Source organism: Molothrus ater, chromosome 3 (genome assembly GCF_012460135.2).
Source record: "Molothrus ater isolate BHLD 08-10-18 breed brown headed cowbird chromosome 3, BPBGC_Mater_1.1, whole genome shotgun sequence".
In the NCBI taxonomy this organism is placed as follows: domain Eukaryota; kingdom Metazoa; phylum Chordata; class Aves; order Passeriformes; family Icteridae; genus Molothrus; species Molothrus ater.
Window position 1 is genome coordinate 46,543,425 of NC_050480.2, and position 27,852 is coordinate 46,571,276.

The window sequence follows — 27,852 nt, forward strand, 5'->3', positions numbered from 1 at the left end:
TGACATGTGTACAAAGAGCTGCAGCTGTGAGTCATTTCACCTAAATGATGCATTTGAAAGTTAAGTGCATAAGACCAGTAAGATGAATCACCCTCTGGAATTTTTTATTGACTGGCACATAAGATGACTTGAATAATTAACTTTTAGATGCCTAAGTTAGATGAGATGAACTTCATCTTGTCTAGAGAAACCTTTGTGGGACTGTGCTATGTGTTTAGGAGGCAGATGCATATTGATGCCTCTGTGGCACTTGTTTCTTGCAGACTAGATTAAAAGAGGTGGTGATATATGCTTGTGCCTGCTGGCATCATGATGTCCTTGGTTGTACAGACACAGCTCATAGGGCAGGCTGAACTCTAAACACTAGCGTAGAATAACCATTGTAAGACCAGCCACACCAGTGTTTGCAACAATAGCACTTTTAAATTTATTTGTGATATAAACTGGTTTTTTTTAAGGAATGACTACCTTGCATAGTAATTCATACTTTTGCTGCAGCTTCTTGTTAGTGTGACAAACATAAAGTGACAAATATAAAGTGTTTACAACCTCACTGCCTTGTTGTAATTTTCCAGAGCCCAACATACAAATCAATATATAGTTCATAGGAAATTCAGTTTTTAAAACTATCACTTGATCATTTCAGCCACTGTTAGTGACAGAGAGGAGCAGATGCACTTTATAGCAAGGAGCACTTGTGGGGTGTTAATATTGAAAGAAAAGTGAAAAATTGAGCCAGTAGAAAAAAAGAGTGAGCTAATGTAAATAGTGCCCCTTAAACACTGTTCCACAGAAGAAATTTAATTTTGACAGTGCTAAAATTTATTACTTGCCGAGCCCTATACTGGTCAGAGAGTTCAGTCAGTCTGAACTGAAGCATCTCTATACTGATTCAACTTAAACACAGCCAGGTTTAACAGGATGTTTATAAGGAAGAGATAGCAAAGGATGTGTAAGTTATCAAAGAAATCATCTTCAGGGACTGATTATTTTTTTTCCCTTTTAGATGACTGGACTTGACCAAAATCAGAGTCAGAAATAGTCTTTTATGTCCCAGAGCCTCTTCAGAGACAACTAAGGCCAGTTTAGATCTGCTGTGTGATCGACTTCAGGCTGTTCTGAACCATCATTTTACTTGGGGAGAATTTGCTTTTACATGAGACCACCAGGAAGAGTGACTGGCAGCCTAGTACAGGCAGGAAAAAAGATCTATCACCTTTGCTGTTAGTCTTCTTCAGTAGGTTTGGGTTATTTGTTATGAGCCATCCAATTACATAGTCAGAATTTTAAAACTTGCATGGCATTTCACAGACTTATCGTAGTTATTGAGATAATGATTGAAAATTACTGATTTTTCAAATGAGGTGCCAATCCTACAATGAACTTGCTGCAGCTGTTTTTTGTACCCATACAGACATATCATTATCTTTGTATCTGAGAATTTCCAATAACTGAGACTAATAAGATTATGTGGTAGGAAGAGTTGAGAGAGTCAGCTTCTGAACATACATCAATTATATCATATTCCATATCCAGTGCTTTCCACACTATCAGTAAGAGAGACAGTGAAGGAAATGCTTTTCATTCAGTTAATGCTACTGTAGGGCTACTAATGCAAGGACTTCCTGACGCATCAATTAAATATTGAATTTGCCTTTTAGACTTTGCTTATCTTCTAATGCAATTCCTATCTTCTCTACTTTGTTTTTTCAGCCCACTCAGTCATCACATCTTATTTTTAAATTCTACTGTACTTTTTTTTTTATTTTAAGCATCGAAGACAACGGAATCAACTGGTACTGAAAGCAATGATTCCTCATTTGGGGTTTCTTTGTGTTTTCATTATGTTACATAACATGAAGTTTCCACATGGCTGTAAGAAGATCTCTCCCTCTTGTCTTCTGTTCATAAAGGATGTCTGGAAAGAAGGGTCGTGATAAGGAGGGTTGCTTTCCTCTTGAATCGATTGATTTCAAAAATGCTTTGGAGCAGTTCCAGAATCTAGTTGAAAAAATGATCATCCAGAAGACCAAGGAGAGTTCAGGCTTGTATACTAAAGATGATGGTAAGAGATACTTATTTGGATGGTAAAGTGTAATTTTCACATGGAGAGAACATATAGAGAGATGATAATTTCCTTCAAATTAGTTTTCTAACCGTAACTGTTTGATTTTTACAGAAAATAGAGAGATTGCACTGTGAAAGTTCTTTTCTCCTTCTGTTAGGATTACTGACCAAATTATAAGGCCATGTTGATCACTCAGAAAATACAATTAGTGGAGTTGCCACATACAGAAATTAGAACGATGCTAACTTGTTTCTGTAAAAATACAAACTTGATAAATTATGTAATTACGGTAACTAATTGTAAATAATGAGGGTAAAATTTTGCTCTTCTCAATGCAAGTGGTTATTGCTACTTGAAAGGATAAGCTTTATCCCACACACTGTTCAGGTGCAAAAAAATAAATCAGAATTATGGTAAGTGAGGGAAGAAAAAAGAAGTGAGAATTTTTTATCTATTATTTTATCTATTTCATGTCAGGGATTGCAAATTAAGTAGTTTTGAAAAGAGCAAATATCAGGACTGATTTTTTTTCTTTTTAAATGTTTCAATGAATACAATGTGAGAAGCTGGAACTTCCGTGCTATTGGTATTTAAAGAGAAATAAAACCAGAGGTGGGGTGGATAAGAAAGGAATCTGTAGCTTGCCAGTTTTAATTTGTGTGGACATTGTTCCTCCCATACAGATGAGATAGATTATGAAAAGTTCTTTAAAACCACACGAACACTTTTTGGTTCAGCAGTCAAGGATCAGTATATCCAGGCCTTTTTCAGGAAGATTATCAGCAACCCTAATGAAAGGCCAGAATGGCTTGAGGTAAGGATTTGTAAAGTTTTCTTAAATATGAAAAACTAATTAGAATTTTAAATGGTGACAGTATTTGACTGTATCTTGTTCACCAGTCTGTTGTTCATGAGCTCCAAGGCAGAATGAGGCACTCTCGTTATTTATCCTAGCTGCCTGAAGCCTGGGTGTGTTCAGTCTTCAGAATTACATCAGTGATGTGCATCGTCCTCAGGCTTCTTGAAAAAATGCAAAATCTCTTATGATGACAGTATGCCATTTGTCCTCTGAGGATAAGTCTATCTTTAGCTAAACCTTCAGCAATGCTTCCTCTTTTTCTCCTTTCCTCTCTTTTCCCTTACCTCTGCTTCCTTGCCTTTCTCTTCCCCTGTTCACAGCAAAAATCTGGCCCTTACTTTGAATATGAAGTCTTAAAGGTAGGGCAGCATTTTAGTAGAATTTTTGAACCAGAGAATTATGCATATATTATTTAGTCCTGTAGATGAATGAGATGATTGTAATCAATTTTTCAGTCTCTAGTATCGGTAAATAGCAAACCTTTGTAAAAAGCGTGTAAGAATGAGGTAACTGTGAAACGGTAGATCCGATTTACCCTCTTTGCATCTGTCTGCACATATATTAAGGATTTCCTCTGCCAGAGTTGCAAATGCACTCTGTGTGCACTCCCTTCCTGGATTTTTAATCTATCCATTTGTAAGTTATTTCTGAATCCACGTGAGAAGATTATCTCCATAGCACCCAGTTTTTCACATTATGTGAAAAAGTACTTTGTCAGAATTTTTTTAAACATGGTGCTCTTTTTTATTTGCACATGTTTTGAGAAATGAACACTTGCTCTAGAAGAGCGGACTTGTGTCTTTTATTAAGGTATTTACCATGGATAGTGTTTCAGGTAACTGTTCTTTAAAACTACCAATTCTTGGATTGTTAGAGCCAATCCTTATCAAGAGCACCCATCATCATATATTACTACAAGACTTTTTTGGTTGTTTCTTACCCGAAGACAGAATTGTGCAGAAGGGACATAACTCCCAGCACACAGTGACTTTCCTACAATAGCATAGGAGGCATGGTATATATGGCAAAACCTTGCTGGACCTAAAGTCCAGCAAGTTATTAGCAAGTGACATGAACTACGAATTCGTCAGCATATTTACATTTTATGTTGCTCTGGAACATCATGCTAATATTGGAACCTTGAAGATACCCAACCATCTGTTCCTTACATGTTATCAACCATTGCTATCAGGTGATTTCCTAATATCATCCTAAAAACGGTGTGTTCAGCCATTTCTATTTAATAGTTCTGTATGGGAACATTTCTGGTTACTACCTTTCTTAACCATTGTTTTACTTACAGTGTCACATTAGTCACAGATTTTGCTCATGTCAGCCATTAAAGATTTCCTTCAAGGAGGGCTTGGGGCAAATCTGGAAAATAGCTGACAGTCTGAAGGACTGATTGTCCTTTGTTTATGTTTGTCCTTTGTGCAAATTATGTTCAGGCTCCTTAGTTTATAAGAGAAATAAGGGAAGCTCTGTATGTTTGCTGGAGTATGGATCATTTACTCCAAAACCTTACTGAATTTTTAATGCAGCCAGACTAGTTACCAAATTACATAATTACATAAATAATTTGGCTACATAATTACACAAGCAAGCACAGTATGGGCTGTAGTAAAAGAGGTGAAGCCTCTTTAGTTTCCTTTTGAAATCTGTGCATGATTTCCTTGGGATAAAATTCCCCAGGACCCTTTCTATGGGCATTTCTCAAATTTTACCAAGTATGAACTGGCTGATGACAGTCCTTTAATATGACTTACCTGTAAACTTTCTTGAAAAACATGGACGTATGATAGCTAATAATTGTGTGTATGGAAAGGAGGGAGCTGTGAAGTGAAAGATGAAGAATAATGCTATGTGAGAGTATTTTTTTGAAAGATGTACATCTGAATCTCTCAAAGAATCAAAATGGGAGTTCTATTGTATAAAATGGAAGATACTGAACTAGAATAAAATACAACATTTTGTCTCCCATCCAAAGGGACATTGCTTTTAGAACTCAGGAATCAAAGTATATATAATGTCCATAATTTGAGAAAGGAGTTTAAAAAATCTGTACAGCTAAGTGGCACTCATTTACTAAAGAAATTACTAAAGTGCTTTTGGGTACAGAGCATGAGATTTGTGGGGAATTTCAACTGAAAATTTCGCATCCTGGAGCAGAAATAATCTGCTTACATGACTATCCTGTGCAGAGATCTTCATCATGTTCAAATGGAACCTTGTCAGACTTAGGGAGATGGCCAAAAGAGGATTTTTTTTAAATTGCCTTTATTACATTTCTTTTAAAGCCAATGGGAATCTACATATCTTAATGGAAAAGTGGAAAAGCTCTTCTGTGTTGGCTAAACCACTATGCTGCATTGAATGTCTTTGTTTATAAATATGAAGTTGTCTGTTTTGTCTGCCTTTTGCTAGTTTTGGTTTGAGTTTTTTTTTCCCTAGTTGAGGTAGGTAGACCTGGAAAATGGAAATTGAATATGGTTATTTGCAAAGCAGAACTATTAACAGCTTTAAAAAATAGATGGGCTGTGTTCCTAGAAGCCCTCTGTAAGCTGACTTCTTTACAAATGTTGAAGAAAGATTGTGCCTGAGTATCAGATCTCAGCAGTCTGAAGTCATATTGACAGCTAATGGTTAAAGGAAGTAATACTAAGGTACTTACTCAAAGAGTATTCAATTATAAAGTGTGAGATAACTATTTGACTTTATACGTGTATCTTCAAGAAGTAGTTTTACAATAAATTACTTGTTTAGTTCTATTTTGTTTTGTTTAGATTTTTGGCTGTTTTAGCAGAGAAAGCGTTGGCATGCCTTCCCCATCGAAAGAAAGCATGGTTTTACTTGTATCTGAGAAACAGCAGATTACTCATTCAGGTGACATACTTCATCTTACATCAAAAACTGTATTTTTTTCTAATACAGTGTGCGGCTCACTTTCTTGAAAGTAGGGTAATAAGATCACATGTCTGTCTTTGCCCATTCATGCTTCTTCCTCTTCTTCTTCTTTTCCTTCTTCTTCTTCTTCTTCTTCTGTGTTCCAGAATTCATGCATTTTTACTAAACATTGAACACTCCACTGCTGCATTTCCCAGTTCTCCATATTCCTAATTTATTTTGAAATTATGATTTTTTCTGAACCAGACTGTTTACTTATGCAGTTACACATTGTCTTTCTGTATTTTTTGAAAATATGAAGGAAGATGTGGCACATCCAGAATTATTACATTCATGATATTTAAAATGCAACATGATTAATTAAACCAAGTATGGGATAATTTATGATATCTTGCATCACTGCCTTGCATATGGTGCCAAAATGTGGTTTTGGCGCCATATGCAAGAGGAAGAGAAATTGTCCTTACTAATATAGTTCTATTTGTTTATGTTTTCCTTAATAATATTGTTCTATTTGTTTATGTGTTCAGTTTCTGTAAGATGAAGAGTAATGTTTTGTCATTGACAGTTGTCAAGAGAAAAGATGTGATCAAGGGTATAGTGAAGGTGCCCCTTCTGCATCTCACAGTAACAGCCTCTCAGAAAGGATTGATAACTGTGTTTAGCAAAAAGGTAATTCTAAATCAAACTTTTATTATTCCATTAGCAGTACATAGGAGAACTGGGTGGACTGTGATCTAGCATTCAAACTTTCCCATAAAAAAACCTACATATCTTTCTTATCAAAGTTAAATTTTTCTATATTTTTAAGTACAGCAGGAAATATACATTGTTCTTTTCAATTATAAACCTACTAGACAGTCCACACAAGTTGATAGAAGGTAGAGATGTCTAATAATAAACGTTCTTCATAGAAATTCATTTAATAGAAAATAATCTGCATTTCTGTTTAGAAAAGGTTTCCCTAAATAAAAAAATACGCTAGTGGAATTAACTTTTAGGTATAGAGTGGAAATCGGAGAATTAACTGTTCTCTACAGCTACTGAAAATATCTAGAATGGACAGAGACAGTTGTTTGCAAACAAGATTTATTCAATACAGCAACCTCTAGAAGCTTGAAAGTCATGAGTTTCAGAACAGTCTGCATGACACTGGCTCACCATTAGTTCCCTCGTCAGTAAAATGTAAGGATATCTGTACCATTATAAGTAGAAATTTAGGTTTAAGGTGCTGTTAAACTAAAGTTTGTGCATTAATTTCCCAGATGATTATATTACTATTTAGTGGTATGCACCTGTAGAGGCTATGAGATAGAATATGTCATACAGAAACCCAGGCTATCACACATCTATGCTCATTGGTGCTTTACATTTGTACAATTTTAATGCAACCAGTTTCTTAAAATTTATTTCAGGTGATGCAGTAAAACTTTAAAGCAGCATGAATGCTTTCTAGGGGTTTTAGCTAATTGGTGCATAATGCTTATGACAGGAGCATTTAAACCAAGAAAGGACTCCTGTGGATGATTTAATAACAAAGCAGTACTGCAGTTTTGGTAAATGCTGAAATAATTTATTTGAAAGTCTGTCCTCCAGAACATTATCCCTCTTATGTACCTATGAAAAATAATTTCCCAAAGTATAAGATTAAAAACATCTCTCCTCCCTACCCCCTACCTGCCCCTGCTATTTTCAAGTTGAATTGCTGCCTCCTCATAGGCTGGACTGATGTTATCTGACGTCAGTGACTGCAATGTAAATTATTTTACACCCAGCTGCATAACACAGTGAATTAGGGACCTCAACTCCCACTTAGAAATCTATGTTCTGAAAATGACTAAGGCATTACGAAAGCCCCATGATGTGCCAGGAGAGGATCAGATGGGATATTAGGAATAATTTCTGTTATCCAAAGAGTTGTCAACCACTGGAACTGCCTAGGGGAGTGGTTGAGTGACCAACCTTGGAGGTATTCAAAAGATGTATAGAAGTGGCTGTTGGGGACATGATCTAGTGGTAGACTTGGCAGTGTTAGTTTTACAGTTGGACTTAATCATCTTAAAGATCTTTTCCAGCCTTAATTATTCTATGATTCCTGATTCTGTTTGAGGTCTAAGCATTGCTTTCTGCAAGGGATGTAGGCCTAATAGGACTCAACACCTGTATACAGCTTTATGCAATCAACTGCTTCCAGGTTACTCCAGAATATGAGACTCTTATGTTGCTCAGGTTCTCAGACAGATGCTGCTTTGACCAGCACATGAGACTTGCAGGAGTAGGCAGCCTTAAGGACATACTTACTTAATGTACATAAAGCCAAGTCTGATGCAGTGCATGGATATCCATCTCATGGTTAACAGTACTCTTAAACTCTGTTCAAAGGCTGTCCATGATGACACTTGACATCTCACTTCTATGGGAAGAGAGACTTCGATCCTAGCTTCTTGGTTTATGAAATGCGGAATTGCTGGGATGGATATGAGGTGCTATTGAATAATTACTGAGCAGGGGCAGGGGCAAGAGGAAGTGAAAAATCATCTATGGGTGTTTCAGAAGGGAAACTGCTTTTGAAAATTTAGTAGTTTTGTTGAAGGACCTAGAAGATAATCCTGTCTCTGCTGGACAATGGTGACACTTGAAACACTTCAGGTTTTCAGCCACGTGTTACACTGTCTTCCAGTAGTTACCTTTGGTGAAAGGTGCTGTACCAATGTAGTTATTCCTGTTTGCAGCCTGAAGTGCTGCCTCTGCCAGGCATTTTGCTGGCACTAGTTGATGTGGCATTGGGCCAGTGTTAGCTTGGGTTTCTATATGATAAACCCATATCTGCTCACAGGAGCTGATGCTGTTTTAGCTGTCAAAAGCCATTAAAAGCACAATTCCATCAGAAGACCAGCTGATCTGTACTCTGTATGTTGTAAAAATGAGAAGCTTTTATTTATTTTCTTCACTTCAACATCTCAATGTAGAAACCCCAAACCAAACCAGAAACTATGAAACAATTGTGAGGAAAAGAGAAGTTTTAAGTTCCTCACAATATAAAGAGCAACATACAGCAGGCAGGTTAAGGATCTTTCTCAGATCTTAACTACCTGCTCTTTCAGTTAGCAATTACTGTTCTGATCTGTCTGCGAAGAGATGACTCTGTTTAGACTTTAAATTAAGAACTACCTTGTTATTGTGACCATATCTTTCGTGATTTTTCAGATGAAGGTTCTGACAACCATCAATATTGAAGTAAGTTCTTTTTTGTCTCCTTCCTATTAAATAATTTTAAGTAAAAATCAGCACGTACTAAATTGAAATAAGTAGAAACTGAGCATTATTCTAATGCCAATTCTAACTTTGAGACTTCTGCATAATTTTTCATAGGGTGCTGTGGGTCAAATAGTTTCAATTTATTCCTTTCACTTATTGAAACAATTGAATAACTTGATTTCTTTCCTCTGATAAATGAAACCTCAGATAAATGCTTCTTTTTCTGCAAAATTTTCATTTACCCATTTCCTTGCCAGAACTTTTTATTCTAAAATCCGAAACTTCAATTGTCACTGTAAAATTTAAATAAGTACAATTTTAAGTTTGTTAATGAGAAACAGTTCTACATTTTGCTGGGTAGGTGATTGGCTGCACAGTGTATACATTAAAACCTTGTGTTTACCCTGGGAGCTTCACTACACATTTTAGGTAATGAGCTCCTTTCAGATGATCTGTAGGTAAGAGACATCAGTCTTAGCAAAGTGATGTGACCCTTGTCCTATAAGTGAATGTGGGTATCTTGTGCCAGGAGGCAGTGCATTTTTTTAGTTCTCTCTTACATATTGTGAGGGTTCTAAAATGCAATAGAAGTACTCCACAACAGAGGCCCTACTACTCCAACTCAGAAAACAGCTCTGGGCCTCAGTTTTGTTTAATTCATTGCAAGGGCTGATCTGACCTGTGGAATCAGTGCAGAGAGATAACTAGGAGAAATATTCTTAAGACCAATTGACTTTTACTAGAATTAGGCTTCTCCTACAGAAGTGCTACATGAGTGAATTTTAGTCATTCCTACTTTGCTTGTAGGAGCCACTTTCCCCAGTTCAAAAATGCAAAGGTAGGATCTCCCCCAGAGATGCCAACAGAAAGAAGATGGAAGAAGCTGGAGTGCTAGCCTGATGCTGCAGTGGGCTGCAGGGTCCGTTTCCTTTTTGAACACTAAGCACTTGTCTTAAAATGATTCCTTAATGAATATGAAGGGGTTTTTGCTGCAAAAGTTGGACAATATTTGGCAGCTGTGGCAGTATTAGGACCATTGAAGGACATCTTTGCCATAAAATGTGTGAAAGAAGGGAGGAAAGATAAGAGCCCTTGAGTGACAGGATGGATAAGAAAATAATGGAAAGGTTTTTCTGGAACAGCAGCCTAGTTTGTCTGTCAAGTATAGCAGCACTAACCAGAGAAATTCCTATAGCCTTTCCTCTGAAGCTGAAACCTGTTACTTTGACTGCATCATCACAAGCCAACACAACAAATTAGTGACAAGTGTAAAATTAGTGACTAATTATTGACTACAAATGTAAAATCATCTTTTTCAAGCCATTTAGTTATTGTTATCTGACACTATTATAAGGACCTCAAAAAGCCACAGCTAACAAACTCTTCCATAAGAATTAGCAAACAATCCACAAGGCCTCTGCGGGACTGACATTTTCCCCATGTTTATTGTAGTAAAGGGCACAAAATATCCTTGTAAATGTATTACCACCTGCCCACAGATCACTAGGAAGGAGAAAAGCTTTCTCCTGCAACAGAGTGTTGATACCCTGTGTCAGGATTTTGGACCCTTTGCACTAAGAGCAAAATCAATATTGTGTACAACAATGGAAATAAAAGTAGAAGCATCAGGACTCTGATCTATACTTTGCAAGAGAAATTGTTTTACATTAATACCTGTATAATAGGAGGTATACTTGAATGATTGCTTAATATGGGCAGATGTATATATATGTAAATAGTTGACCTACCTAATGGCAGAATTAAAATTATTTAATAAAGTTACTTATTTTCATAAACATTCATTTCAGTTTTGTTTTTATAGCTGAAATTTTGGAATGCCTTTAAACTTCTTTTGTTTCAAACCAAACTGTATCCAGGTAAAAGCTTAATCTGCTTTACTATTATGTTTTAGCTTAACCTTTCTCTGCTCAGAGTGCTTTTTCAGTATCATTACAGTTCAACTAACACTATATGTTTATTGTATCCTCTCCTGTGCAACATTTGTGCCTCTCAGGTGAGTCGTTGATAACAGAGGTTGAGCCTGGTGCCTCTGTTAACTTCATGTATGAGCTATTCCTGGAGTTAGAACTCTCAGTTGAACTAGACCTAGCATGTGCTAATGCAGAGTACATGTGATTTATGTGGAAATGGTTTAAAATATGTACTTACATGATAGAAAAGTTGGTAAATTTACAGAGAAAATCCTTTTTTAGCTACTCTTTTTATTTCCATCAGGATACTACTTGGATCACTGGATGTGATTTCCTGCCTAATCTGAAATATGTTGTGGCTGTAACTGAAAGCACAATCATTCTCTGGGACTATAAATCAAAAGAGAGCGAGGTATTATGTTGGATCAGACAAATGCCAAAATGAAACCTGAAAGTTGATCAGTCTTTGCTTCCGATATACGTTCACATCCCTTTGGTCTAACAGGATGATGACTTTTCACTTTTGTTGTTGTAGGAACTCAGTGAAACAGTGGAATTCACACTAAAGGAGGGATACTCTCTACACGCCAAATGGGATTATTAAAGTATATTAAAAGCTTGGAAGAAAAAGAGAAATTTTACACTATGGTGCAAACAAACCCCCAAAGAATTTCTTTTCCATGTGTATCTAGTGCATATATGTGCACCTGTGTACCTAAAATGTGTGCATGGGCATACATATATCTCAGAATCTATTAAGAATCAAGGAACAGGTTTTACAAGGAATATAACAAAGATTCTTTTGAGATAACTTACTGATTTAAAGAAAATATTTCTTCATATCCTGTGTTTTGTTCAGGACTTTGTAAGATAAAAAAACATTTTGATGTTAATAATGTATATCCAAATTGTTAAAGTTTTCTTTAATGTCTTATGCATTTTTGCTGACACATATCTTAGCTTTTTCTTCCTGTTCCTGGAAAATCTCTTGGAAATTCTAAGTTAGCTGAGATGATGAGGAGAAGCAAAGTAATTATTTTTTTGATATGATTTTTTAGGATTTTTTTCCCAATATTAAAAGGTTGCTTCCCAAGATTAGATAGGTCAATTTAAGTCTTTTTGTCAATCCAGTTGGACTTCTTGAAAGAGGGCTCAAATATTTATTCTCCACCTATTATTCTCCAAGTTCCCTCATTAGCTGCAGTGAGGGCTGCAGGTATCCTGTTGATGAATAGGTGCAGCTCTCTTTCAAGACCACAGAAATAATATATGGACAATCTTCTCTCTATTGCATCTCCAATGTTTCTGTGCTACACAGACAGCATTGATGCAGTTAGTTCCTATGGCATGTGAACAGTTCCAGTTTAGGTTGGCAAGGATGATTTAATCAAATAACAGATGGAGTTGGGCAGTACAATCAATAAACAATGTAATGCAGGTGACCCTGAATCCCATTCCTGGGCCTTCTAGCAAAATGCCACAGTGTCTTGCAACTGTATTCATTCCTACTATCTCTGTGCTTCAAAAATTGAATCACCTACCCATCTTAGTACACTTGACACTCCCAGGCTGTATTATTAATTAGGACTCTGATATAGATTCTTCCTGTGTATTACTGCTATATTTTGTGGTTTGAATTATTCTTTAATTTGGTTATTTCCAATTTTCTTGTAGAGGTCATCTTAGTTTTGAACAGGAAACCATATACAGTCTTCGCAAATAAACCATCCCACGCAGTATGCAGAGATCCTTGTAGAATTTGTAATTAATACTTTTTCACTGAAATACAAAAAGCTACCTATGAAACAAAATCTTGCTTAAACCTCTAGAATTTGCTTTTAACTCCTCTCCTTGATAGTCTTCCATGAGTTTCTGATACGAGGAAACAGCACAGGGGCAGCCTAAAGAAAAAACAAAGTCAAGATTTGAATGCTGATGTAGCTAGATAAGCATGATAGGTTCAATTTAAGGGTCCTTATGCGATGTCTAATAAACTCTCTACCACATTCCACAGGGTAATGGCTTTGTCATCAAACCAATGAAAAACTGCCTGCTCTGTGTTTCTACGGTGACTATGGCAGATAACCTGGCTAGGGATACCATCTTAATGGGAGATGATAAGGGTTATGTTTATCTGCTTACTATCACCAGTGATGACTTCATAATGAAACAATCTAAAGCTGGAAAAGTATCACAATTTAAAGTCATGGATGCTGAATCTTTTGACATGTAAGTTGCTTATGATAAAATGTTATTAATCTTGCATTATGTTTTGTTTTTAATTTGGATTTTGTTTGCCCTAAGTGGAGGATTAGCTTCTGTTTCTAAATTAAGCCCATCTAACTAAAAATATCTTTTAAAACTGCAGTAAGTATGATTTGCTTGTTGTTGCATGAAAGAAGTGCCATCATTTTCAGTAGAAGATTTTACAAGAGATCTTAAGCTGAAAGGGTGCAGAATACAATTCAAGGGGAGAATTCACAATTGCTGTTATCCTGTTTGACAAAGGAACAGCTTTATTGTGCCCCGTGAGGTGGAAGTATGATTGTGACTAGAAAAGAGCATGGTTCAACCCCAACCTTCTCTCTGCATTTGAGCTGGAAGAGTGGTTCTGTATCTGCCCTATTAGCTGTTAGCACTGGTTGTGTGTATAATCTCACTGGCAAAACCCCTGTCCACCTACAGACACACGACAGTAGTTGCTACTGCAGCCTAATGACTTCTCCATTTATATCCTTAGGCCTAAACGCAAGCTGCATGATGATTGGGTTGGGAAGGTTAAGTATTTTCCTGCCCTAAAACGTTTTGGATCCTGCTCCACAGACAGTATTAATTCATTTGTTTTGGATGACATAAAGCGACTAGAGGACCACTTGTAAGTATCTGACATCCTCTAGAAAATAATAGATCTTCTGCTTTATAACTGCTGGAGATCAGTGCCTCATGAGATGTCATCTTGTTATATTGAATCTGCCTTTTCTATTAGCATTGCTAATAAAAACAACAATACAGTTGTTTAAATGCTTGGATATTTTTGTGTGCTAGCTTTTGATGTAGGAGAGGACTGTCCATATATGTTCAGTACTCAGAACCCTTAAAATATGTTGACAGTGTTGTCTCCTCCAACTTCTCCTCAGCAAGCAAATTTTAGTCAGAAAAATGATTGTTTCTTGCACATATATATCATGTATCCATTCATTTAAAATTTATACCCAGTCAAAAATAAACCCTACTAAATTTAATTTACAGTTTTATTTTCACAAGTTTGAGTTACAAAAGATTAAACCAAGAACACAATTTATTCTAAGGGCTGTGAAGTAGTTCTACCATGCAGCAGAAAGAGGTTTTGGTCTCCTTATTTGTGCCAAGTCCTAATTCATATGGCTCATCAGTGCTATTAGCTGATTTAACTGATTCCAAGCCTAATTAGTCTGTGAGTTTAGAGAATTTCATAGAACAACTAAATAATACCAATTCAATTTGTTGTAAGAAGGACCTAAAAATAATATATAAATAGAACTTTTCATTCACATGTTTCATAAGATTGTAAATATTAGATCAGCTTCTCAATTCCTCTGTGAGGTACATCCAGAGAGATTAATAGATTTCGTTAAGGCTAGTAGCCACAGTTATTATAATCTAGCTAATTTCTTGTATAACACGTGCCATAAATATTCTTGTTTTTATTCTTGAATGAATACAGTGACTTTGGGTTTTATGAGTATTGCATGTCTGTTGAGGATGGGGAAAGTTAACTATAAAACACTTTTAGATTGTCCAAGGTCACATACTGTGTCATTTGAAAAGCTGAGAAATCCTGTTTGCTTTTGTTGGTAGCTTTGGAAAAATAGAATTAGTTAGAGAGAAAGAAGACTAAGTCTGCAGTGTGAAAAGTCTAGTCAAAAGAGTAGATGCTACCATCATATACTTCAAAACAGAACATAAACTGCAACTATATTGGTAGTTCTTTTTCATTTCACATTGGCTATAGTTGCATCTCAAAGTGCAATAAATACATATCTCTAAGCAGTTTCTCACAGTAGATAGATGAAATTATATTTAGACAACTGAAAAATTACACAGCTGTTAAACTGAAATTAATAGTCCTAAAAATATCTATAGATCAAATCACTTGGAAATGTCCATTTAATAACTAACTAGTTTAGAAATATGATTTACTGGTTCTAAAAAAAGAAATTTCCCCAATTAACTTTGTAGCAAGGAATTGTTTTTGTACTCCAAGAAGGATGCAATGCATCTTCTTTCTTATAGAACTTAAGTTTGTTGTCAATAATGGCTGATGAACAGCTACAATATCTTCTTGTAAAGGTATCTAAAAAGGAGAGGTATGGATATATCACAAGGTGCTTCTATTGCAAGGCCATGGCTTGAGCAGGACTTCACAGTGCCAGAATCCCTTATTCCCATTGATCTTGGAATAGTATCAAGACTGTCCATTAAAAAGCTAATGGACAGTTATATAGAAATATAAAAGGTGAAAAATCCTTAAGAAATCTGTTAGTCATACATTTAAATCAATTAATTGTTATTTTGTCCTGTCAAGCGAATTAAGACTTCTCTGTTAGAGTTCTGGAAAGAAATATTTTCTCCCTCTAAATAATAGGAAGCAAACAGCCTTTTATTTACACCTGCCTAGAAATAACAAGCTCTTTCATTAATTCCTCAAAGTTTCCAGAGTCTTTTGTCAGATTTACTGCCACCCCCATTTATGGTTTTCAAGATTGATGGCTGCTTTAGCCCAGAGTAGATGAACTAATACTTGTCTGAATTTCAAAGGAAAAAATTAAAAGTGTTCTCATTTAGTTCTGTACAGCCTATTTACAGTGGCAGTCATTGTTTCCTGGGAATAGCGGTGTTAACCCTGCTATAGCTACATCATCCAAAGTCCATAAAATATTCATTCATTAGTAGCAATGGATGAAACTTGGAAAGACAAGCAGAAGTTGCTCAAAGGATGAGTTTAGAAGGGACAGAGTCAATTTCAGTCTGTGTTGGCTGTTTGAATTCCCATGATTTAGCAGTGAATGTAGTAGAATAACTGTTGAGCTTCAGACACTTGTGATCTCTTCAGGTTGACATACAACACAAAATAGATCGTGTAAGGACTGTTCATTGTACAGTACATTATAGAGAAGCAACAGAAAAGTAACTGCACTTACTTAATGTAACATTGAGATCACAATAGACTTCCATGTCTGAAACAAGCAAACACAGTTTCTTTGGTAGTTTTCCTCAGTGATAAGCACACAAGCTTGTGTGCAGCTTACTTTGGCAACAGATATCATTTTAGGAGTCTGTTTTGAGTTTGCCTGTTAAAAGATTCAGGTGTGCAGATCGAATATTTATTTCTTTAATGGAAAGTGCACTCTGTTCCCATTTTGTTGATGCCACTTTCACTCTAAGTCTCTAATGTAAATCAATTTGCTTTTAACATGAGATTGCATACATTACACAAACAGCTATTTTGTATACAACAGAAAAATAAGGCAGAATGACTGTAGACTGTATTTTCCAAATATTTCTTACATTATTGTTTTATTAATGATTGCAGACCTGTAAAGGAATTTTCTGTCCCGAAAGGAGTAAATGCCTTCACATACTGTGGGAAGGCAAAAGTCATTGTCACCGGAGGTAAGTATTGGGTCTCTTCCAAGAGATTGTTCTTGGGAAAAAATTGTGAATTTTTTTATTCGCATTAAATAACATCAAATAAAGCCGAGTTAGCATCTAAAGAAATTCAACAATAGCTTCTGCCTACTATTAGAGGAAACAGAGGCCCTGCTTTTAATTTCTCTCAGCCCTTGTCTGAAGAGATACACTTCCTGACAGGAATCTGTCAAGGACTCCATCTGGGTTTGATTCAATTATCATTTATATAATAAATCAGAAGAAACAGTATGTTCAATTAAGGTATGTTTCCAAGTCACTGTGGCCTTGACCAGGTTATGCACATTATTCCTTGCAGTATCGGCAGAGCTCCCACCCTATTACTCTTCTGCCATCCTTTCATATCTTAAGCAGTCACATTGGCCCATCTTAATACTTTCCATTGGTCTCTCTGGTCATGTTTCCAGAGTGCTACTGTTAGTTCTTTCTCCCAAAGCAGACTGCAGAAATGGCGCTCTTACATCCTCTTCTTCCCTGTTAGCCAATAATTTTATGGGCCTGTCTACTGCCGTGGTCGTGTTTGATGCTGCAGAAATGCTGCTGGAGTATGGCAGCAGCCTTGTTTATAAAGTCTGTCTGATAGGGTGGTGCCCTCAAGTGACATTGATGCTGTTTTTCTTCAAGTCTTTATTGTTAAAACTTTGTTAAAAATTGCAATAGCAAACATAATAATTCTTACATCTATATATAAGAAGAACTAAAAAATGGCCAAGACTCTGCTGTCCAACCTTGATAATATACATAGCAGTATATGGGACATAATGCAATTCATGTTGAATTGTAGCCATTTACCAAACGGAAAACTGTGAAAGATATCAAAATAAATATCAGACAGTTCTATTGATTTTCTAGACACAAGATTTAAAGGAAAATCTGTAGAAGAGTTATTAGTGAAAATTTTGAAGTTTAGACCTGGAGGAGATACTGTTTACACTGATTACCTTGTCTCAAAAAAAAAGTAGTCTGAAGAAATTAATTGCTGACATAAAGTAGGGAGGTCCTATTCAACAAAATGTGGTCGCTATTTCCTACAGGTACAAGAGGAGGATTTTTCTGTAATAATAAATCCAGGGTAAAGTGTCTGAATAGGAAAGAATGTCACAGGAACTAGAAAAAATTTCTTTTACACACTGAAAATTCTTCTTCCAGAAATAGCAGAAGAGAAAAATCTGGATAAACTTTATAAGAAAATTATAACAGCTCGTTAGGCCGGACCAAAGGTCTGCCTAATGCACTCAGCCCTCCTAGTCAGTGACCAGCAGTAAACACTTGAGGCACAGAAAAGAAATAGAACAATCATGCAGCATGACTTGCCCTAGGTGCATGTGCTGGTTCTGTCTTGCTGATAGGAACCACATTTGAGAAAGATTAGTTGAATATAGAAAAGTATATAGAATATAGAAAAAAAGGTGCGGGAAGAGACCTGTAACAATCATCAGGTCCAACTCTTAAGTGAATGGCCCATACAGTGATTGAACTCACAGTCTTGGTGTTTACAGCAGCAGGCTCTAACCACCTGACCTAAGCTCTAACTGCACCATTGTGCAGAGATTTAAAAAGTATATTTTCTATAACCTAGAAAAATTACAATTAACAAGGAATGCCACTGATGTCTATTAGAGCAAAAATTAGAGCGATGATATTCAGGAAGAGTCTTCTGAATAGTGGCAGTTGCAGAAAAATATTCTTAGTTTTAAATGGAGCTTGGATTTTTGAAAAAGTTAGATTGCATACTTGTTTGTGATGGTTGGCGGACAGACTTAGAATGCAGGAGCGCCTATCCCATCTAAACAGATCCCTAATCAGGGAATTTTAGAAGCAGGTGAGTTTTCTCAGCACTGAATTCTAATTTGTTTTGACTTTGCACAAAAGTACTGAAAGTACTTGAGTTGGAATCCTGTCTTGCTTGTTCACCCATCATACTTCATATTGTAATTGAAGGGCATCCTCCTGCCTCTCACCCTCATTCCCAAAGCTTAGCCCTGCTGCTCCCCTTGAACAGGAAAGGAAATTATTCCTGAGCTGTATTACTAAGAGTCCCAGAGCACAGTGGGAATGCCTGTCCAAAAGCAAAGACAGGGTAGGGTCATCTCTTTCAATTTCACAGTGAAGTTAGATCAGTCAGGGCCTACTGTGAAGCTGCACCCAGAATTTAGAATAATACTACAGGTCTTGAGAGACCCTTCTACTAAAGCCTTCTAAAGCTGAGCTTTAGAGTTCTGTGCACTGTTAGTAGAATACACTGCTCCCAATGGCACAGCATACCACCAGGCTGGAGCACACTGTGTTTGCCTCTGTATCTTAAAAGTCATCTCACTCTTTACTAATTGAGAAACACATGTTGATGATCCAATTAATGACAGATTTAAATTATTTAAAATGAACATAAGCTAGTCCTGTTAATTAGGGAGTCTGCAATTTTACCTATAATGTACCCTAAAAACAAGAGACCATAACAGGTAAATAACTCAGGAATCATAATATGTAGATTTCTTGGTGACATGTTCAAACATTTGTAAAAGCTATGTTTATTTGTCTCATTTGGCAATTAACATAAAAGAAAAATCCAGCCTTTGATTGCAGGCTTGCTTCTAAAGTATTCAGCAGGGGTAAATCTGCTCAGCATTTTAGTAAGCCCTTCTTAGGGTTATTTAGGCAGGTGTTTATAGCACAAATGGAATATTACATACTGTGATGAATTATCACTGTGACTATTTAAAAAGTCATATTTTAACACATTCTTCCATCATTTATTTGTATTTGATTATGCTCATGAGTTTGTCAGTACTGTGACACAACCTAATTTTGTCTTCTAGATATTTGAAATATATAAAAATGAATAAGATAAAAACAACCCTGGTACTGAGTTTGCTTTTCATGCTTAAGGCCAGATTTCAATCAGTAAAATGATAAAAGCCTGAGAGCAGCCTAAAATATGGAGCCCAGAGAAGTTTAAAATAACTTCTCTGTGTGGCATTTTGCATTAATATTACACTGAATGGTAAGTTTACATGGTTTTCTTCTTATTCTGTATTAATTTCAATTCCAGCTATGTCTTAATCATCACTTCAGGGAATGACTGCAGTTAAAATCAAATTAGGAATGCATGTAAAAGCAGGAGATTATGAGTTTTAAATGATATATCAACTTCTAACTCTATTAGTTCTTCAAGTTTGGCTGTTTTCCTGTGAGCAATGGAACAGAAGAAAAACTATTAGTAATTTCTAAATCTAATAGTAACACGTTAGGACTGATAAAAGGAGCTACTCTGTGCTTGTTCAGTTTCCTTTGTGAATTCCTGGAACAAGGGAAGCACATTTTCAGGAATTCCCAGGAATCCCAGTGATAGAAATCACCAGAAGTCCTCTAGCATTAGCTGTCAGAAGCATAGCAAACTCTTTTCTATGATGCCATCTAAATTTAAGAAGAGCATACAAAGACGGACAAGGAAACACAAAGAAAAAAAATAAAACACAGACATTTGTCAGTATGACAGACTAGTTCCCCAGATGTCTGACTGTTCTGAAGAGGTTTTGCAGACATTATAAGGCAAGATAATAAGGCATATTTGAAGGAAAGACAAGTTCTTTTAAACGGTAAGGAGTTTTCTGTGTGGGTGTAGCAGCCTAGAAAGAAATCAGGAGGTATATATTTTTTTTACTGTCTTTTGAGGATGCCAGGCTAAGCCTAATATTTCTCCATGCAAATATGTTATTGTTCTCAAGTGGGTTTCCACACTACTGGAAGGCAGACATCTCAGCAGGCTTGTAATACCACACAAATTACAAAACTGTGTCAGCAAGAGAGACAGTTAGACAAAGCATCACATTTTCAAAGAAAGTATTTGAGTCCATAACATCTAGCTAGAATAGAGCTGTGGTTGTGGAATCTAACTTCTAAAAAAACCCTAAACATCTGGTTTTGTAATTGTTTATCACGAAAAGGACCATACACAACTGAATCTGTGTTGATTCAAATCACTGATTTCACAAAATCTTTTAAAATTGCTGTTGAATAGATCATCTTCTTCAAGCTTTTCTTGACTGTGCTTGGTACCCAGACTTTCTGTTTCAGGATTCTGAATCCTGGAGGCATATTTGGAGCATGGAGAGAATGAATGTTCCAGGAAATGTTCCAGGGTAGCAGTGAATCGTAGGGCCAATCTGGCATTAGTCCAGAAAGAGAGCAGAGAGCACATCAACTATAATAAAATCTAGCATTATCTCCATATCAGTAAAAGGAACTAAAATGAATCCACTATTTCCACATAAAAAGCAAACAGTATTTTTTAGTATGGGGAAAGGTTTTCTTCCCAAATGTCACTTGATCTTCCTGTTAATATCTGAAGTAAATTACATGTATTAGTGATTCTACTCTTAAAAGAAACTCTGCCAGAATTAAAGGGCACTATCCTCCCCTTCAATCACTGCTGTCGCTTCAGGAATATAAAGAACAGAGCTGTTAGGAAGACAGAAAGGTTCTGTTCCTCAAAAGTGCAGTCAGCAGGTAGTCAAGTTGATCAGATATTGTCAACAGCTTCTTCTCAGTTCTCCATTGTCTTAAGACATGACAGTTTCTATCTGGGGCTGGTAAGGAGTATATTGTTGAAAAAATGTCTATTCTCTCTGATATTAAAACCAATCTCACCAGTCTCACTGGAGGCTTCTGTCAACTGTATTTCATGTCCTTCTTCATGGGAGATGTGCAAACTGAGTTTTACTCCCATGGACTTGTTTCACCCTAAACCCTGACCTGGTCACAAGGGTTCTGCTGATTTGCAGGACATGTCTGGGACAGTCTAACACAAGAGTTTGAAGAAAGTGACCAGGGATGTCAACCACATTCTGAAGTTTCCCCATCCAAAAGGGCTTCATAAACCATTTGTGCAGTTATAACCCATTTAGGCTTCTTCCTGCCATGCTTACAGCAAATACAGATTATCTAGGGTAGTTTTGCCTAAAAAAGAATTACTTCCCCTTGAAGTTTTGAGACAGTCAGGTACCTACTCCTGGCCTTCCTTTCCTTTGCAGAAGTTGTCCCTCCATTGTGCTGGTACAGCTGTTTGCATAGTTGAATTCTCAGTCACACTTGTGAAATGAGCTGGCATAAATCAAAATGGCTTTCTGTTGTAGCTATTTTAAGAGTAGATAATTCCTTCAGTGAGCATCTCTCATTTAGAGAGAAGCCACATAAACAGCGGATTCAATTTATCTGAGAGAACAATATTATTGAATGGAGGAGAAGGGAGATGAGGTGCTCCTAAACAAATCACATCTTGCTGCATTAAGAAGGAAAGGAATAGATTTCTGTAGAGAGAAATTGAGGGACTGACTAATGACAGTAGGTTGAACAAGCTTAAGGAACATTATTAACATAATTGAGCTGAGCGCTTAACATAATTGAGCTGGTTCTCTTGGGACATATACTTCCTAGTCTATGGTTTTTTTTGCTTTTTGCTCTTCAATTTCAGCTGAGAGAAAAGTAGAACTCAAGCAGAAGTTTAGACAAAATGTGGCTGTTTAATTTATTGTGTGTCAAAATAAACTGTTCAGCTAGATGCATACAATTCATACAATTGCAATATTTGCCAGGAATTGAAAGTTAAAATACATTTTCAACATCCTTGTGTTTTGAAATATTTATGGAAACTATTAGCAAAATAGTACCAAGCATTGACCTATAACACAATCAAAGATTATTCCTTAAATTGTAGGCAAATTCAAAATTTGAACATACAAATAAGTATTAAATACCTAATTCTCATTTACTTTACTACAAACTCAATCATCAGCAGTCACCTTTTTCTGTCTGCCCTCAGATTTCATGCCCACTCCTTTCTGGATGTTCACCTTCATCCATAAAGGAGGTTATCCCTTTGTGTCCTGTTGCATTTCTGTTAAAGTAGTCTGCTCCTCTGGGACTAGTCCACGTAGTCTCATTAACTGTCCCTGCCATTCTTTAGCAAAATAAAATGGCTTTGAAAAGCTATTCAGTTGTGCATTTTTAATATGTGTTTGTGGTTAAGCAATGAAACATAAGCTGCAATCCAGCCCTTAGAATGAAAAATTCACATCCTTATGTGGGAGTAGTCTACCCAAATGGAAGGATGGGCTAATGAACACTAAGCTTTCTCAATTACAAATTTTATTTGTAATACAAGTTACTATTCAGTCTTTCTGACTATATATTAATTTATTTTCTTTCAGGTAATGACAGAATCCTTCGTTTGTGGAATCCTGTTGTTAATTTTAGTCCTACGGGGAAGCTATTCGGACACAAACATGGTATTGTGGAAATTGTGACAAATGAGAAAGATCAACATGTCATCAGCCTCTCTTGTGCAAAGGTAAAAACACTTTTCTGAACCTCAAGGAAACAGGGCTGGAAGAAGGATCCAGAGAAGTCCAGGCCTGTCAGCCTAGCCTCAGTGCCGCACAAAGCTATGGACCAGAGGATCTGGAGTGCAATCACACAACATATACAGGAGAACCAAGGGATCAGGCCCAGCCAGCACAGGTTTAGGAAAGGCAGGTCCTCCCTGACTAACCTGTTCTCCATTTATGAGCAGGTGACCCTACCTGGTGGGTGAGGGTAAGGCTGTGGTTGTTATCTGCCTGGACTTCAGCAAAGCCTTTGGGACTGTCTCCCATGGCATTCTCCTGGAAAAGCTGTGAGCCCACAGCTTGCACAGTGCACCTTTGCTGTGTTAAGAACTGGTTGGATGGCCAGGCCCAGAGACAAACATTCCCAAAATTGAATATAACCTAAACTATATCCATATTAAAGGGTTTTTATTGTGCCACTTTCAACTAAAGTTGCAAAGTAAGGTGAAAAGTAGGGAGTAATTTTTTTTAAATTAAGATCTGCAGTTGTTATGTTTGTTACATAATTGTTACATTTGAAGATTCAGACTGATTTTAAACTTAACGACTATTTTTCTTGAATTGTATTGAAAAGTTCCTTGTCATTGTAAAGATATTTTTGTGCAATGTGAAATGTTCTCACAAGAATGTCTCTGCAGCCTGCATGCAACTGATTTATACTATGGAGTTCGAAATTAAGGGGTCACGTTGGCTTTTGGTCTCAGACTTGTGCTGCAGCAATTCATTGTGGTCTAAAGAAGTATTGGCTGAATTAAAGACTCAAAACGTGCAGTGAATGGTTTAAAGATACCACAAATCTTACAGATCTATTGCAAGAGTACTAGGGGATTTATTTGGTATTATTAACTCTAGTTTCATACTATAGAACACAAATATATATATTGTGGTTTATACAGAGATGTAAAAATTAACAAATCTGAAGCTGTGGTTTTGCAGCACTAGTGAAAATAATTAGAGATCATAGGAGATTTGTATTATAGTGGAAGAGCTAGTTTAGAAGATTCTTAACTCTAACAGTCTGAAGATATCATGAAAAAGAGAGTAGATCCCAGGAGAAGGGAAGGGAGGCATCAAATTTGTGAGGTAGATTCCAAAAGTACAGATCACTCAGCAGACCTTGGCTTTGTGCAAGCCCAGCTCAGCAATAACAAAAATCTCTCTATATTATCAACCTGTGTTCAGCACAAATCCAAAACACAGCCCCATACCAGCCACTGGGAAGAAAATTAACTCTACCCCAGTCAAAACTAGTATGCTTTACTAGATCAGTTCTGCTTTTGTCAGCAGAAACATCTGAGCAGAGCTGTCGTCTTCTTGGAGCAGACTTCTTGATTTAGTCTCTGGCATTTTGGGCACTATGCAATACAGCTTTCTGGAAAGCGTTAAAGAAATATATCTACAACCTCTGTGATATTTAATCTAACTGAAAACAAGTTGTCCTGAGCCACAAAAAAAAAATTACCACAACAATTAAGGAACTATTTTAGAATTTGAATTCAAACAATCATTCTATTTAAGAAAATGAAGATTTCTTTAACTATTCCAGCACATAAGCATTTTGTTTGCTCCAACATTATAAGGATTTCTTGATAGGACTAATTATTAGTAAGAAGTTGTCAGGCAGCTATTAAAAATTTTCAAATTCTCCTGTCACAAAAATTCAACTTAGTTTTTTGGGTTTATAACATAAAAATTAGGCAGAGGCATTGAATTGTATATAATTTCTGTATGACTTTCAGTCATATGAATTAATATTTCATAGTAGTGACATTGAAGTAGAGGGGAGGGCCAAGGCAGGAATTTTCATATTTCTGTGTTGCTGAACTTGCTTTGGAATATAATATTCATGGAAACAAGTTTGTTCTGATCTTCCAGTTTGTAAATACCTTGGAGATAACAGTTTGCATAGGTACAGTTAGAGCTGTAGTCCACAGCCATGTCATTTTCTTCAGCAGTTCAGTTAGGTGAATTTACAAGAAGATCTGATATTGATCTATGTAAATATTGATCTGTGTGTTCCTAATCATAGGAACATTCTCTGAATCTTGTGTTGAGATTTCCCACAATCACAACTGTGTGTTAAATTATATACCACAGACCAACATGAACTACATCCATCACAATTACTTACACTTAGAGTGTGTCTGTCTTGACTTTCATTTTGGTTGAAAATATTTCCAAAAAGTAATTACTTCTAAATTTGTCTGAAGGTATTAACTGATCCCTAGTGTCATTGTATCAAAATACAGACTCAGGTCTGCACATAATACATGGACTCTGCAAAGTATCATCATGTTATAGGCATAGATTAGATTACTGGCATAAAAGTAAAAGCATATGTATATGACTGTAAATGCAAATGTATATAACTCTTTGATTGGAATTATTCTGAAGAAGCCACTAAAGCAATTTTCAGGAAACATTTTTTCTAAGATGACTGCCAAAGCCTATCTCTAGATTTATGATTGTAATACCATTGATATTTATCATGTGGGAGCTATAAAAAAAAGAATGAGTGATTATTTTATACTGTTAGAACTATTTTACACCTTTTCTCTGCAAAGTAAAATAATATGGCTTATTCAAGCACTGAAGCAACATCTTTTTTATTGACAAAAAATGCTGGTAGAATACATTAATTCCTTTTAAAAAAGCCGACTATGGATTTGGAATTTCAGCTAAGCAGCATGCTCAGATGCTTCAAGACACACTCAATAGACAATGAATTATGACATCAGTTTGATGTTTCAGGCAGGCAAGGCAAGATTGTCCTGTATAAAGATACTTGATCTGCCACTAATGAATTTTTCTACAACTACCAGTACTCTAAGTTAATAGAAATTGCTATAGTTGCTTGGGTTTTTTTTTTTTTTCCTGTTGGGCCCAATAAACAGAATAATTACTTTTACAGGGTGTATGGTAATATGATAATAGTCCATGAGGTAAAGAAATAATGGAAAACTGACTTGATGCTTCAGCACAGATAGAAGAATACTGCATAGGAAATCTCTCCTGTGTTGATTGTTTTCCTCTCCTTCATGTGACTCGGTCCTTCATTGCCCCTGTCTCTCTATAGTTTGCCCATTCTTATTTTCATCCTGCATCAAGAAGCATTTATTACTTCATTTTTTTTCATATTACAGAACTGATTGAATGCATTCAGGAAGCATCAAGGGAAAAAAAAACCACTTGTAGGCACAGGGGCTATTAAGCCTGGAGATGTGGCAGGAAGCCGGCGATTATCTGAAGGATGATCTTACACTCTGTGGAAACAAGGAGGTTAAGGCTAATGGCAGAGACCAGACCTGACCAGCTATTCCAGACTGACAAGAGCTGTTCCAAGAGGAATAGCTCTTGTACTGAAAGGCTGTGAAGCAGTGACAGCCACTCTCTCTCAGTGCAGAGTAGGGATTCACAACTTGAACAGTGGAGGCTACAACTTCATGTCTTGCCTACTTGAGTTGTCAGCGGAAATCAGAAAGCCAAAATTTACTTCACCAGGTGTCTCATTGACATTGTCTCTCAACATCTCCAGTGGTGGGTTTGGTTGATTTAGACCACCTGAGTGAGACAGACATTTCAGCCTCCAGGCTTCAATTCATTAAAAGTTTTGTTTGATGATCAGTAGGGCTAATATAAGGACTATATTCCCAGTCTTTAAAACACTGTACAGTATCATTTGTAAGCACAAGCCCCTTGTTTTAAACAAGTGAAATCACTGTTCTTTTGGTTTTTTTCTTTTTAAAAGCAATTTCATTTTTGGTAGCTAAAGAGCAATACACACATTTACACATGGCAGGAGAGTAGTGCAATAAGTAGGAATTTCTCATATCTTCATTCCGGGGCATGGGAGAGCTTCACTCCATTCATAATTTCTTTAAAATCTAATGCAGCCAACATGATGCAACCACATAGACATTTCCTTGCTAAAATTTGCCTATCCTAAAGTAGCTCTGTTGTACACGTTAGCTTTACTCTTACACAAACTAAGGGTAGATTTCTAGCATTTCAGAGAAGATAAAGGGGAGTAAGATATGTTATTAGTTTTTTCATTTTCTGACTTTTGCAAATTTACTCAAGCCTTGATGTTATCAGTCTCCTGTCCTCTGTCTCCTGATCTGCTTAATATCAGCTGGGTGATATCCCTGTGGGAAGTCATAAGTGTCTTTGTCAGTCTGGAGCTGAGCAGGTGATTTTATCAGTGCCTGTTAGTGTGACTGTCTGTCTAACCAGTTTTGAAAGCACATGATATTGTTACAAGGATATATTTATAGTACAGTCATTTGTCTTCCTGAAAAATGAGAGCAACTCGGCTGGAAACACACTGCTTAATTTATGTCAAACCATTGCTAATCACGGCCATTACTGGAATGTACTGTATAACAGTATTAAATTTAATCTAGATAATTTGAAAAAGAGGCACTTGGGAAATCTGTTCCAGTCATCCTTCACAAAAATGTTGTGGCCACATCTATATCAGACACATTTTTTGTTTACAGCTTTGAAACCAAAGTTTCCTTATTGCTGTGCCTTTATTCTCTTTGGTTTGTTTGTTTCTCCCAGATATTAAGAATTTTATTCTTCTCTTATATTGCATAATCCTTCAATAGCACTGAATATTCTTCAGACTTTCCATGTAAGATACTCAATTTTCTGTAATTTCCTGTCCCATTTTCTAATATTCAAATCACTCTGTGCCTTAGATAGTCCAAAAATAAAATAAACCAACCAAACAAACAAACAAAAAAAGCCCAAACACTA

The 27,852-nt window shown here is 36.3% G+C and overlaps 1 protein-coding gene across 1 annotated transcript in view; it reads left to right on the plus strand.

Moving 5' to 3' along the window:
- The first annotated feature begins 1,914 nt into the window (after positions 1-1,914).
- The window catches only part of WDR64 (WD repeat domain 64), a 54,887-nt gene continuing 28,949 nt past the window's right edge, over positions 1,915-27,852 (plus strand). The window contains exons 1-10 of the mRNA XM_036379764.1: positions 1,915-2,065; positions 2,752-2,882; positions 5,711-5,810; positions 6,400-6,503; positions 9,039-9,068; positions 11,325-11,432; positions 13,035-13,249; positions 13,761-13,895; positions 16,593-16,672; positions 22,915-23,054. Coding sequence (XP_036235657.1) covers positions 1,915-2,065; positions 2,752-2,882; positions 5,711-5,810; positions 6,400-6,503; positions 9,039-9,068; positions 11,325-11,432; positions 13,035-13,249; positions 13,761-13,895; positions 16,593-16,672; positions 22,915-23,054 — 1,194 coding nt within the window. The remainder of the gene's footprint in view (positions 2,066-2,751; positions 2,883-5,710; positions 5,811-6,399; positions 6,504-9,038; positions 9,069-11,324; positions 11,433-13,034; positions 13,250-13,760; positions 13,896-16,592; positions 16,673-22,914; positions 23,055-27,852) is intronic.